Genomic DNA, 13722 nt, shown 5'->3' on the forward strand with positions numbered 1-13722 from the left:
TTAGTGGGACCCCAATCCCTGCGTTCCACGTTGGAATATCTCCCCGGTCAAAATATGCTAAAAGCGGGCCCACGTAGACTTTATCCTCTATTTTCCAATAATTTGATAAGCTATACAACTTTGACGTCATTATCATCAAAATAACTGTAGTACACTCATACATGTCGTTCGATATCAATAAAATAAATATGTGTGAACAAAAAATTACACGTCTTATTCATTTACACGAAAACTGCCGTAGCAATGTACTCATGTACGCCTGAAAACAAGTTTTGGGACAACCTGTTAATGAGTCTTATTCATTTACAGAAAAACTACCGTAGCAATGTACTCATGTACGCCTAAAAACAAGTTTTGGGACAACCTGTTAATGAGTTGGGTTATTATTCGATCACTCATTAACAAGTGGATTGTTATCGTGTCACCGTAAGAACCAATAAAATATCGCTTACTATATCTAGGCATTAGGCATGACACTTTCTTGCATGACCCGTTAATCCGAAACGATCCGTTAATAAATCGGGTCGTTATCAGATCTTTGTTAAGGACCTGTTAAAAGAACGAATTTAATAAGATACGGTCCATTCAAATAACATATATGATAAAAACGACCCGCAGCCTATACCCGTCCCACAACTCCTTTTATCACAAAGGATGAAGACCTGGTTTGGTACTGAAGTGATTCTGAAAAAAGCTGGTATCAAAAAAAGCTGGGAGCTGTTTTTGTGTTTGGTAAACATTCAGCTTCAGTTTTTTTTCACAGTTTTGGGTGAAAAAAGCCAAAAACAAGAAGCTGCAAAACCCAGCTTTGAAAAATCATCTTTTTTTCACATCTGTTTTACATAAAAGTTTACCAAACACTATAATACTGTTTTTTTTTTTTCAAAAGCACTTTTACAAAAAAGTTTACCAAACACTCTGCTGCTTTATTTCACAGCTTATTCTCACAGCACAGCAGAATCAGCTTTTTTTCAAAGCACAACAATACCAAACCAGCCCGAAGTATTGACGCTACATGAGGGGCTGTTTCATGAACTCTCCCTAAAGTCAACATACAAGTTAGTTGTACCTAAATTTCTAATCGATGACTGTTAATCACACACATACAAGTATTGTCGCTTGACAGGCTTCTAAATACCAACTCAAGCAATTTTTGGAAACACTTCAAAGTTCAAGCAGTAGATAGAAAAGGGAAAACGACGTGAGCGAAAATTATCATGCGAGTGATTGTACGTATCTGGAGTTCAGTTTAAAAACTTGTACCGATGATAGGGCGTGGTGGAGATTCCTTGTTCCGAAAAAGAAAACAACCATGACATGAATCACCATTTCTCTTATTGTCACACAATACCAATGTATGAACTCAACAGTTATTGTAGATGCTGTTCAGCTGGATACAACCAGATTCGAGCGAAAAAATGTGGGAGGACGGTGCACGAAACAAGTAATTCCCTTCCCCTAAATGGGATTTGCAGGGAGTATGATGTGAGTTATCTGTGACTTCGAAAGAATTCTCATTACGGCCAGAAGCGGGAGCGATTGCAGACTGCCAATCCCAAGGCTTAGATTGCGTTCAATCCGGCAAGCTCACGCAACTTCTCGCAGAGTATGAAGGTGATTGTAGTTTGTGGACCCAGCCTTGCAAAAGTTGCAAGGCTCCTGAAAAGTTTTAACATCTTATTAGCAATGTAGGCACACAGACAGACGGTCTATAAGTTTCCGCTGTAGTTACTCAACGAACGCACCCTGATTCTATTAAACCTAAAGACTATAATATCGAAAAAGTATGAAGGCGTATCTGGAAAAGCATGAGTATTCGGCGTTGAAGAGGCACTCACCCTTTGTAAAGACCCCTGGGACCTTCTGTAAGCATAACCTGGAACAACAAACAAATCACTTCGGATAAGAAATACGGGCAAGGTATACAACGAATCAATGTAAAAGCAAAAGAAGACCAAGCAAAAACACTAGAGAAGAAAGCACATATAATCTATACCTGGTACGCACAGTGGAAGCCATTTTTGTAGTTTCCAGCCTTTTTAGATTCCTGTTGTAACATGAGACGGGTTTTTATCATGTCCACGGGTGCAGTTATGAGCGTACTCACCATGCCCGCAACTGTGCTTGAGCTACACAAGGTGCAAAATATAGTTAGTTTTGATAAATATGTTTGATATTACTAGGAATTTCACACTTTTTATAACAGGTATATGGAACACCAAGTTAATCTACTTCGGTTGAAGAAATCGAGAGGCCTTGGACAGACAAGAACATAGGCAACAGTGTCTCACATGAGATGAAGATGGAATCCTTCTTCAAGTGATGTCAACCTAATCAGTATCTGTATTCAAAAGAAGTTGGGACCAAATTTGAAGACAGACAGATTTGAAGAAAAATTAAAACAAACACTTTCATATTGCCAATCAAACATTAATGATTTAGAAACAGTGGAAATTACTTCGTGGTTAGAACTTGACCCGCTTGGTTTCATCATATGTTGCTAGTTGTGATGCAGTCAACGTAGCAGCTCTGGCCATAGCAGGGCCAACCCCCTTCCAAAGAGCTTTCACTCCCTCTTCGGTAACAATTCTACGCAGTTCTCCCGCTGGACTCAAGTTTGGATTCATCTGTAACCGCACCTAATGGAAGGAAGCAAATGAAATGATCTTGAAGTCAAGTCTCAAGAAATAGAAAGCAAAAAGTTCAAAAAGGCCCTGCACTGTGGCATTACCTTCAACACCTCAACTGGATTCGTCAACGCAGTTGCAATTGCCCCGCCAAATCCTGCAGACCCGATCTTAGCAAAAAGATTGGCGGATCCAAAAGCCCAATTGCAGGCATACTTTGAAGGTTCATACAAGCCTAAACGGAGACCCCCATAAAGAACAGACCTTGTCAATGCCGGTGTCAATCCCAGATACAAAAACCTCGGTCCTTCCTTTTTAAAAGTATGGAGAAATAACCGTCCCTGCACACCAAATCTTTATCACATTCAGCGCTGATTAATTGGATCTAGATATGCAAAAAGTGGTGGGGAAAATACCATTCCAGTGAGAGGACCTTTCTGACCAACAAGTTGCATTTGCAACCTAACTTTAAGAACATCTGCATCCCACAAGTTGAGATAAATTAAAAATCTTTGCTGCCTCTTGATGCCGAGAAATTTTCGAGTGTGACCGTCACACATGGTACTAATTCACTTATGTTCATAGCATACAAACATATCAACCATGTCGTCCATTGTAACAAGGCGGGTTAGTGTGGCTGTCACACTGAAAAATTTCTTCGATTTCTAAATCTTATCAAGTACCAAATCTTAATACCATAATCTCTACAAAACTCGGAACAATACGAAATCGATGCAGAACCAACCAAAACAGAATGTGAACAATCCATGAATCAAACCAAACAAAATACTAAATCATTCTTCTACAGCATTAAGGTGAAAAGGTGAAAAATTTACATTTTGGAAGCTGTAAAAAAGTGAAAAGAGTAAATATTTTGGTCTCAGTAATTACCGAGAGGATGAGTCACCGCCGTAGCCGCCGCAACGGAAAGTCCACTGGTGCCGAAATGATAGGCAACCTCGGACGGCGACACCGCCGACCAACTCTGCTTCTCATTCTTTACTTTCATCCTCCCTAAATATTTCAATCAAAACATTACAAAAAACCAAGCAAAGATCTTTATTCGGGGACTCCGAGGATTCAGAAATGTTTGGGATCCGAGGAAATTGAAGCTTTTGACAAAAAACTTATATTATTTTGGCTGTTCAGCTTCCATTTTCATGAAAACAAAATACAGATATGCATTCTGTGATTTTCTTTTCCTCAGTTTTCTCGGGAAACAAACAGAAAATTAAGGTACGAGGAGGTAACGGAACCTGAAAGCCAGAGTTTTCGGGAGCGGATTTTGCCGTCCGTTCCGACTTTCGAGGTTTGACCTGCGGTTTGCTTATGTCGAAACGGGAAAGACTCTGTAGGATGTGGAAACGACGCGTCGGATTAACAAGATTCTTCCTCTTTAACCCAATAAACGACATCGCTCTTTAAGAATGAGGGAAAGGGATCCTCTCCTGATCCTTTCCACCAAGTCTACTCATCCGAGCTATTAAAATTTTATCCAACGGTTAAAATTATTATAACTTTTAAATGAGCCGTATGTTTGTAGCCGTTTGATCAAATTTCAATGGTCCGGATGAGTGGAAGGGATTCGGAAATGATCCCTTTCCAAGAATGAGGATCCTCTTTGTGATAATCTCGGAGATCCTCCAATCACATTCTTTTATTGTACGTCGTGTTGTCAGAAATTATTGTAATTTTTTATTTAAAATTGAATATAAACAATATATGACGAAAACTGACCGCACAATATACGATAAATGAATGTCATCAGAGGATCCTCATTCCCACTTTGATTCAAAATGTGTGAAATTTTTATTTTTGTTTTTAAAATTGGAGGAAAGAGAAAGAGAGTAAGAAAGAACGTGAAAGTAGGAAGAGAGAGAACATAAAACATCGTGGTCTTTCGACCTAAATGTTCTAAGTTTGGCCCCAAGCCCACCAAGTCCAGAACCTTCAATTCGTTATTCTCCCAGCAGCATTGGCGGGTAGCTAGAAGCGTCTTCTGTCTTTCAGTCCCCCTAGGGTTTTTGGATTACATCTGTTTCAGTATATCCCCAATTCCCAAACCCTAATTCCAGCGATTCAGAGCAATGCCCAGGTATCCAATTTATCTCATTCATTCAATATTTTACGATTCGTATCCCATTTTCATGACATTTTTAATCTTTCATCGATTTCGTGTTCCAATTTTTCAGGTATTACTGTGATTACTGCGATACTTATTTGACCCACGATTCGGTAACTTCTCTCTGCTCTAATTTTTTTAGTTCTCGGATCGTATTTTCGATTATGTTTTTGTTTTTGTTTTCTGTTAGAGATTTCGATTAGGAACTGTTATTAACACTTAAAAAATCTCACTGTGCATTTCAAAATTTCTACATTTAGGAAGAAAATTACACTTATGAGGATCGAGGAGTGCACAATGAGATTTTTGGAGTACCAATAACAGTTCTCTTTCGATTTTGCTTGATAATTTTGTTGCTAACTTTCAGGAGTTTAATCACATTGATAAGAAAAAAAATTTGGGATTTTTATATTGGGTTAAACTTGCCACGGTAAATTAGTGAAATCATGATCGTCTCGGTTACTGACAAGATTTCTTTTTCATATTTTTTCAGCCTTCAGTGAGAAAGCAACACAATGCTGGTTATAAACACAAGGTATTATTGGCTTATTTTGTGGTTTTGTGTTTTATAGTAAGTTACCGCTTCTTTTTGGCCTTCCCTTTTGCTGATTTTGTGTCTGACTTCAGGCGAACGTGCGGGAGTACTATCAGCAATTTGAGCAGGAACAAACCCAAAGTTTGATTGACCAAAGGGTCAAGGAGCACCTTGGCAATTCTGCAGCTTACGGTGGTCAGCCTTACGGGCAAATTGGCGCTGCTTACAATCAACATCTAATGTCTCAGCCCCGTCTTCCTGGCATGCCACAAATGCTCCCCGGGATTAGGCCACCTGTTTTGCCAAGACCTCCTATACTTAATGCTCCGGGTAATCAGGAATGTTTATTCTAAAATCTTTATTTTTTGTTGGCATTCCGTTGTATTGCTGTTTATGTAATTTATTTGTGAACGTTTCTTTGCATGTTGACGTATAGAGTTTTTCGCTGTTTGACCAAACCGATGTTTGCATTATTGTTCTGGAATTTTTCATTCTGGGTGTCTGGTATATCGAATTCTTTTCTTATCAACTTGCTGTGTTGCTAATAATGCTACCTATTTTTTATGAGACTACTGCTACTAGAAGGCAGAGAAAATGGAAGGCGTATTTCTTGCTTGGTTAATTATTGTCCTTTAGTCTTCTGCATGATGTGATCTTTTTTTTTTTTTAATTTTTCTATGTTATCAATTAGCATCCCTTTTGTCCATGGCTATGGACATTAGCGCTGGTGTGTCACCCTGGTATGCAGCTATATTCTAGATCCATTAGCTGCTATATTGTATTGATTATTATTTTTTTCTGGTCAGACACACAGCGATATACCGTCGGCCACAGAATGTTACTATCTAATACTAATGATATATAATTTTTTTTTTCTTGGTGGTGGTAGGTTACAGCTCTGCTCCACACATGATCCCAATGATGGCTCCGCCTGGTGCTCCCGGCATGCCTGGTCAATTAAGTGCTCCCATGAGGCCTCCTCCCGCTTTGAATCCTCCACCAGCAGTTCCTGGCAGCACAGCTCCAAATGCTTCAAATGGTCCCCCTCCTATGGCTGCACCTCCGATGTATCAACCCAATCCAACAGCACCAACAAGTGGAGGCTATGAAAGTTTCAATCCGAATACTCAGCCTCCTGATTCTAGTCAGTAATGTGGTTAAATCGGTAAGTATTATTTCGATACTTAGGAAAAATGAAACATCTTTCACCAATGTGTTAGACATTTAAGTATTACGAGCATGTGAAGTTCATGATGTATGCACGATGTTTTAACAAAATGCGGTGTAGAGTTATTGGAGTGTATGCATATTGTCTAGAATTTGGTTTTAGAAATTGTTATGTTTTCCCTCGGTGGCTTGTGGTTCTTATGCTTACACAAGTAATAAAAGAAGCCTATACACGGGGGATTAATCGATTGAAACTGTAGAGCACAAAGAAATTGTTTGATTTCTTTATAAGTTCACTCCTGAACCGAAAGAACAGAAAAGCCTCTCGTTTTCATCGACTATTACATTTTGATGATCGGGATTCCTGGTTTTCTCATTGGACTTTCACGGCATTTCTCGTTCCAGGCAGTCAATAGTAACCCAGAAAATGACTCATGTTGCAGCACCTTCATCGGAGAAGTCTTCTGCGATAACTTGGTCAGATGGGGCTTTCATCATGTGATGCAAACCAGGAGCTCGTCCTTCGTTATGAAAAGGTTGTGCAATTTAACATTTTTGTAGACCCCTTGTATGATTGTATCCTCTTTAAACTTGCACATCTTATTTGAACTACTTGTATTTATAAGCGCGATTTGTTGAAAATGTACTCCCTGAACTTGTAATAATACTATTATTCGTATAGTTCCTTCCCACGTTTAATCGTTTATAAAAGAGAACGACGATAAAAGTATCAATTCCTGGCCTAAATTCTGTTCAAAACAAGGATTACCAAACAACTAGAGCTAATCACAAACTACCGTTCAAATCGCCACGGAAATCCAAAAAAATCCGAACCCATCACCCCCCGAAAGGTTCATAATCTGGAAAAGTTTCGAACAAAAATGGCGAAAGATTACTATTAATGTTGATCCATTAGTTCCAGCTCGAAGTTTGCCCTTAGTTGTCTCGGAGTTAGCTGCTTGTTACAGAGTTTTCTTCATCACATGGAAGGGCCCAAGGCCGGAGGACCAACTCCTCTTGACGGCAGTTGTGAAGAGCCGAGGTCTGCGAAGCACAGTACTGGAGAAACAAGGACTCGATAGACTAATTTCCCACGAACTATGCATCACCTAATCATAATCACAAGGTTTTTTAGCCAAAATGGTCCCTGAGATTTGCATAACTCATCACTTTGGTCCTTAAAATTTGAAATCAATAAAACTGGTCCTTGAGTCTGTCTATCATAAATAATTTTGATCATTCCTTGAAAAATTAAGGATCAAATGACAAAAATACCCTCGATTTAATAAACAATGGGCCAAAATGATTTGACAAAAATTGAGGATGTTTTTGTCATTTTATCTTTATTTATTGGAGATTTTTCAAGGAAGAACCAAAATGATTGATGGTGGTACGGACCACTTCTATTGATTTCAAATCTCAAGGGCCAAAATGAAGAGTTATGCAAATTTCAGGGACCATTTTGATTAAAAAGCCTGATCACAAACAACCATTCGAACTCAAGCGAGCAAGATAAACGCACCGTCCTGACCAACTTGCCCTAAACTATGTGCAAGTGGCAGATTTAAGCAAAGGGTTTGGTTGTAAAAGAAATAAAATTGAGGAACAGTACCATCTGGGCATTTGGTCTAGTGGTATGATTCTCGCTTAGGGTGCGAGAGGTCCCGAGTTCAATTCTCGGAATGCCCCTTTGTCCTTCTTATTTTTCCTTTTTATTTAGCTCAATCAAAAGGACACAAATACCCCGGCCAGCCTATATACTGTAACTGGGATACTTGATCCACATTTTTCATATGATTTCACAATCCAAGCGTTGCAGACACAGCGGAAACTCAGAGATTCGAATAACACCAAGGCGCTCTTTTATGTCTAACACAAGTTCGGAAGGAAGATTGGACCATGCATGGCCGTTTTTTGCCACAATACTTGCTTACAAGTTCACAGAATAAACACAACGTAACCCATATCACCCTCGTGAAGAAGCTTCACCGTTGTTTTACAGATTCCAATCAAGCACCTACACCATAAATAATTACCTGTTATTTCTTCTTAGCTCTGATGTATACCCTTCCAATTTAGCTAACCTGAAGCGTTGTTAACACGAGAATTGATAATATTGTATAACGTTTTATTCCGTATTCTTGTATAATAATGATAAGGTGGCATTTTATTTTATTTATCACTCAATATTGATCGTTTTCCAGTAAAAAAAATCATCACCCAATATCGGCAAATCACATACAAAATTTTCATATCCATATCGTTTACACAAAATTTGTTACAAATAATTAAGAAAGATAATTCTATGGCAATCTTCAACAAAACCTCACTCAAATCCGTCTATTTTTTCGAGTAAAGATTTGTGGGTGTTTGATATGCATGATTTAGACATGTTTACTTACTACGAGAAGGGATATAGATATGAAGGAGGTTGAACATTGACTGTGACAAACAAACGAATCCAAACTACAATATTATTCTATCAATTTGAATCTGTTTGGGCCCAAAATAATATTGTTGGGCCAAGTGTAGGGTTGCGCTCGGCCCAAAGCTGTGTCGAAATACTATGGGCTGCCTAATGATCCCGGACCATTTAGCAGGAATGGTCGAGACCTATCGCAATGAGGGGTAGTCCAGATAAACAAAGAGGGTCGAGGAAGTCCTAGTGCAACTAGGATTCTCGACCCAGCAATGAATAAAGCCCCGAAGGGGAGTGAGTTCAAAGTCCTAATGGGAGAATGGTTGTTCGAAGCAAAGTTGGAAAGGGGCAAGGACTCCCAATCCAGATAAGGGTTTAATTCGGTTTAAAGGAGTTGGTGCTATAAATACAAGAAATCGTGCAACAAAGAGGGCCTTCAATTCAACATACAATTGCCCTGCGCAAAACCTCTCAAACACCTTGAGACTTTTCCTTTTCTTTTTCCGCCAACACACCTTCAGTTTGAATAAACAGCACTGTGGAGGCAACCAGCGAACACCTTCAGTTTGGATAAACAGCATTGTTGTCGTAGAATCAGTCGACCGAGGAGCATCTTCAGTTTGGATAAACAGCACTGCGTCGAGGCCGACTGGTTACCTATCTAAGTCTCGGCCAAGAAGGGTTGTCGAATCCTTATTGGCAGGGGTCATCTTATCAGCCATCTCGGCGAACTAAGGTGTTACGAGTTGCGACATTCGGCGTATCGGACGCCGAGTTATTTTATGATTGGATATTCCCACGTGAGTTTTAGAGTTCGGCATTCGGACGGCCGAACCACGTTCACCATCAAGACATACATCACCTTTGAATATTTGTGTCCGTATAGTTTGGTGTCGATTCGGCGTGCTTATACTCTTACGAATATAATCACGGTGACCGAATTGGGCACCGACGACTTGTGAACTTCGCAGAACTAGCAGCCTCGTCTTCAGGCTCTAGAACCCAAAGACCGATAGTGTTCCTTCCTCGGTGGCAGTCGCAAGATTAAAAAGTCAGCAACGCACTCAACGCGACAACAACGAATTCTATTCCTCGGCCGAGCTCGATTGACGAGTTGGCACGCCCCGCATTCAACCGAATGACTTAGTTAGCTTATTAGTTATTCGGCCTGCGCGCCGCGTAGGCTTTGTAAATTTTAGGGTCAATAGAATCAAATAAACAAGAGCCAAGACGGCTATAAGCGTAGGACTATTGTGACTGCTTATCTTCATAGTGTTACAAAACATTATATTTATAAAGAACAAACATAACCCTAATACTAAGAAGCTGGACTCAAAACTAAACTACCTAGATAATAAAATACCTAAAAATACTAAGGGCCTGTTTGGTATCCTATTTGAAATTTTTTATCATTTCTCAAAACATTTCATGAAAACATTTTTCTATAAGATTCAAAAACTTGATTAGTTTGCAACTAGACAAAAAGATCTAAAAAGAGGGGATCACAGGAGAGGGAGAAAGAGGAGAGAGGAGGAAAAAAAGTAAGAGATGATTGAAGGAAAGAGAAAGAAGAGAGAGGATCGGATGAGATAGAGCGGAAGAAGAGTGAGAGAAAGAACCGAAAGAATGAAGAGAGCGGATTGGAAGAGAGACGAAAAAGGTAAAAAAAAAAGGAGAGAAAATGAAGAAAAGAGAGAGATAGATTTGGAGTGAGAGGGGAGGAGGGGGAGAAAAGAAATGAGTGAGTTTAAGTTTAAAAACTCTAAAAACTCACTTTTTATGTTTCTAGAGAATAGACTATATTTTTGAGTTAGTTTTAAGTTCAGTTTTTGAAAATATGCCTACCAAACCAGTTTTTAAGGCCTAAAATTTGAAAATTGTTTTGAGTTTAAAAAGTTGGATTCAAGTAGAGTATCAAACAGGTCCTAATATTTTCCAACAAAGGATTGGGTGTGTATGGGATAATCAAGTTAATCAACCCCCTTGGATATTTCATTCTTAGAATTTTTTAGGTGTGAGAAGGTATGGAATATTCAAAATGGTAATCATGTTCTTTTAAAAATCTTTGATTTATTGTAAACACAAGAACGAGAATAATACTTTCCTTATAAATTCATTACTTTTTTTTTTTCTTTCTAATAAACAATATTATCTACATTAAGAAAGTAGGAAAGTAGGTTAAGTGACACACTCCGACCCTGAATGCCCACTTGGGCTTCAAGTCGAGTTGTGCTGGCCGACACTAGGAGGGTGACGAAGCCATAAAGTGTAGTGATGTGGAAAATGTGAGTAAATTTAAACCTAAAAGTGCCTAAGTATAAGACTGCGTTAGTGAGCGAGAATGAACTCATTTCACACCTGATGTCAAAGCATAAATAAAGTACAGTAGAGTAGATTGAGAATTATATCATCGAAAGTAGTCTCCGATATCATGTTTGCCAGAAATCCTCGTCGACATGAACACTGCCACTAAATCCTGGAGGGACAAAAAACAAGGGTGAGTAAAGAGAGATAGACCCAGATTTCTAGGAGAATGGGATATGGGATAGTGAAAGAGTGGGGTGTGGGCCCCACGTGGCTCACAAAACAACACACAAAATATCTCCTAACATGAAATTACCAAATTGCTCTTCACGTTCGTAAGTCCGTAAAATCTTCACCATAGTTCCAAATCTGATTCCGCTTGTGCCAACGCGTTTGCCTCGTCGAGTACTACACAAATACGTTAAAAGAATGGGCCGTACGTCCCTTTAAACGATGGTGAACAAAAGTCAACAACCCTCACCTTAAGGGGCATTTTGGTAAATTCACATTTTATAATTTTATAATATCTTAAAATTAGAGACGGGTTATTACATTAAGCCTCATAATAGATTAGCAATCATATAGTTCAAATTCGCTTTTGACGAGAATTAAACCTAAAACCTATTACTTCCTAGTGAAGAAGAAAACCATTAAACCATAATACTAAATGACACAAAAAGCTCTCTTGCTTACAAATGTATTACTTAACTCCATTTCTTATAAGTGAACATGCGCTCAGAATAAACTTTTGAGTGCAGAAACAACAAAGAAAATACAATGAAATTTTTTTATAATAATCATATTACAAAGTTTTATCCCAAAAACAAAGAAACAAAATGCATGTGTCACATTCACATGAAACGCCGCTATTGGACCACTTCTGCACATGCGCACCAATCCATTAGAATGCTTTGCTTTTCTTGAGTCTTCCTTACGTTCATGACTCGTCCACTTTTCGTTCCAACCACAACCAAAAGCATATAAAATCAACAGCTGGCCATGACCTGAAGAAAGGTAGGAATTCAGTGAAAGGAAGAAGTTGAACCAGTTGATCTCAAAGTATCACGCAAACCCCATCTTAATTCTTCAAGAAAAAGTAAAATATGCTCAGGGTTGCTTTCAGGTAAGCTTCCCTTCCCTTTTCTTTATAAATTCGAGCGATATTTTAATTAATCTAATCTTTATCATGGAGACTGGAATTCAAGTTGAAGTGTAAAACGAGTGCATACTGCTCTAGCCATCTTGATGGCGATCGGATTCCCAAAATTACTACCGTTTATCCCTCCTTTCTTTAATGTTGATTTTTCTTCTTTTGTGGCTGAGGTTTTCTCCTTCCATTGAATGAAATTTGGTGTGCTGGATTTAAGTTCCTAACTGTTTGAAGTTTGAAAAGGAAAAATGTCACCATTTCAAGAGCTCCCTTGGCTTCTCCGACCTTCAAGATGGGATTTTCATCCCAGCCTGCAAGGTAGGCAAAAAATCGAGTAGGTATTCGGGAATATTCGGATGAATTATTCGAATTCCCGAATACCCTTCTTTCGATTTCGATTACATTTCTCGTATGCATGCCCTTCTGTTGATTTGGTTCTACGTGTGACATAGCAGACTTGAAGGCAAAGTGGCGCTGATTACCGGAGCAGCAAGCGGCATAGGGAAGGCAACCGCGTCGAAGTTCGTCAGCAATGGCGCCAAAGTTGTCATTGCCGATATCCAACAGCAGCTCGGGCAGCTCGCAGTGAAAGAGCTCGGTCCAAACGCAGCATTCATTGCCTGCGATGTCACGAAAGAGTCCGACATTTCCAACGCCATTGATTTCACCGTCTCCGAACATGGCCAGCTTGACATTATGTACAGCAATGCAGGGGTGCCCTGCTACACTCCCCCGAGCATTGTGGACCTCAATCTTACAGCATTCGACCGTGTCATGAGCATCAACGTGCGAGGAGTTGTGGCAGGAATCAAGCATGCATCGCGCGTGATGATCCCGCGCAAATCTGGCTCCATTCTTTGCACAGCCAGCGTGACGGGACTGATGGGAGGACTAGCACAGCACACGTACTCCGTGTCCAAGTCTGCCGTCATTGGCATTGTCAAGTCCGTGGCTGCAGAGCTATGCAAGCATGGAATCCGAGTCAATTCCATATCGCCATTTGCGATTCCAACCCCGTTTGTGATCGAGGAAATGACTCAAATTTTCCCGGGGGTTGATAGACAACGGCTGATAGAACTAACGCACAACGCAGGCGTCTTGGCTGGAGCAAAATGTGAACCCAACGATGTCGCCAACGCTGCACTTTACCTAGCTTCCGACGAGGCTAAATATGTCAGTGGCCATAATTTAGTTGTGGATGGAGGTTTTACATCTTTCAAGAATTTGGAACTTCCTGCACCCGATCAGGTGCATTAAGCATTGATCCATTGTCACTACTCATTTGCAAGGAGATGCACATATATTCATTATATCGAAGATTCTCTCTGCAGGACGTCCGTTCTTTACAGAAAACTTACTGCTTAAAAGGTGGACGTTTCGAGAGAAATATACTACCAT

The 13722-nt window shown here is 39.6% G+C and overlaps 3 protein-coding genes and 1 non-coding gene across 9 annotated transcripts; 3 read left to right on the forward strand and 1 right to left on the reverse strand.

The window, feature by feature from the left end:
* Positions 1-1313: 1313 nt before the first annotated feature.
* On the reverse strand, positions 1314-3996 carry LOC137715948 (uncharacterized). 2 transcript variants are annotated; one of them, XM_068455316.1, is made up of 9 exons: positions 3884-3996; positions 3519-3641; positions 3044-3105; positions 2741-2968; positions 2478-2639; positions 2292-2341; positions 1997-2129; positions 1839-1876; positions 1314-1659 (listed from the first exon to the last, which is right to left on the reverse strand). In XM_068455316.1, the coding sequence occupies exons 2-9, from the start codon at positions 3634-3636 to the stop codon at positions 1563-1565; spliced, it is 888 nt and encodes a 295-aa protein (XP_068311417.1). In that variant the 5' UTR covers positions 3637-3641; positions 3884-3996; the 3' UTR covers positions 1314-1562. The 2 variants fall into 2 exon arrangements, with proteins under 2 accessions (XP_068311417.1, XP_068311415.1); XM_068455314.1 differs by having other exon boundaries at positions 2732-2968.
* A 585-nt stretch (positions 3997-4581) lies between these two features.
* Positions 4582-7150, forward strand: LOC137715835 (U1 small nuclear ribonucleoprotein C-like). Of its 2 annotated transcripts, none has more exons than XM_068455184.1 (6): positions 4582-4722; positions 4820-4862; positions 5243-5284; positions 5377-5614; positions 6174-6449; positions 6857-7150. In XM_068455184.1, exons 1-5 carry the CDS (start codon positions 4715-4717, stop codon positions 6434-6436), a joined length of 594 nt encoding a protein of 197 aa, XP_068311285.1. In that variant the 5' UTR covers positions 4582-4714; the 3' UTR covers positions 6437-6449; positions 6857-7150. The 2 variants fall into 2 exon arrangements, with proteins under 2 accessions (XP_068311285.1, XP_068311286.1); XM_068455185.1 differs by having other exon boundaries at positions 6895-7132.
* A 918-nt stretch (positions 7151-8068) lies between these two features.
* TRNAP-AGG (transfer RNA proline (anticodon AGG)) lies at positions 8069-8140 on the forward strand. Its single transcript has one exon. It is a non-coding gene; the product is annotated as a tRNA-Pro (tRNA).
* A 3933-nt stretch (positions 8141-12073) lies between these two features.
* On the forward strand, positions 12074-13651 carry LOC137715968 (secoisolariciresinol dehydrogenase-like). Of its 4 annotated transcripts, none has more exons than XM_068455336.1 (3): positions 12074-12297; positions 12559-12642; positions 12777-13651. In XM_068455336.1, exons 1-3 carry the CDS (start codon positions 12278-12280, stop codon positions 13579-13581), a joined length of 909 nt encoding a protein of 302 aa, XP_068311437.1. In that variant the 5' UTR covers positions 12074-12277; the 3' UTR covers positions 13582-13651. The 4 variants fall into 4 exon arrangements, with proteins under 4 accessions (XP_068311437.1, XP_068311440.1, XP_068311439.1 ...); XM_068455339.1 differs by having other exon boundaries at positions 12075-12297; positions 12568-12642; XM_068455338.1 differs by having other exon boundaries at positions 12076-12297; positions 12780-13651.
* The last annotated feature ends 71 nt before the right edge of the window (positions 13652-13722 follow it).

This window comes from Pyrus communis, chromosome 14 (genome assembly GCF_963583255.1).
Source record: "Pyrus communis chromosome 14, drPyrComm1.1, whole genome shotgun sequence".
NCBI lineage: Eukaryota > Viridiplantae > Streptophyta > Magnoliopsida > Rosales > Rosaceae > Pyrus > Pyrus communis.

Coding starts and splice junctions, on each gene's coding strand:
- LOC137715948 (XM_068455314.1), bottom strand. CDS start 3,636: ATGAAAGTAAAGAATGAGAAGCAGAGTTGGTCGGCGGTGTCGCCGTCC. Junction 2,969..3,043: donor AAGGTCCTCTCACTGGAATG/GTATTTTCCCCA, acceptor TTTGGTGTGCAG/GGACGGTTATTTCTCCATAC. Junction 2,342..2,477: donor CATATGATGAAACCAAGCGG/GTCAAGTTCTAA, acceptor TTTTGAATACAG/ATACTGATTAGGTTGACATC.
- LOC137715835 (XM_068455184.1), top strand. Junction 4,863..5,242: donor CTTATTTGACCCACGATTCG/GTAACTTCTCTC, acceptor ATATTTTTTCAG/CCTTCAGTGAGAAAGCAACA. Junction 5,285..5,376: donor ATGCTGGTTATAAACACAAG/GTATTATTGGCT, acceptor GTCTGACTTCAG/GCGAACGTGCGGGAGTACTA.
- LOC137715968 (XM_068455336.1), top strand. CDS start 12,278: ATGCTCAGGGTTGCTTTCAG. Junction 12,298..12,558: donor ATGCTCAGGGTTGCTTTCAG/GTAAGCTTCCCT, acceptor AACTGTTTGAAG/TTTGAAAAGGAAAAATGTCA. Junction 12,643..12,776: donor TTTTCATCCCAGCCTGCAAG/GTAGGCAAAAAA, acceptor CGTGTGACATAG/CAGACTTGAAGGCAAAGTGG.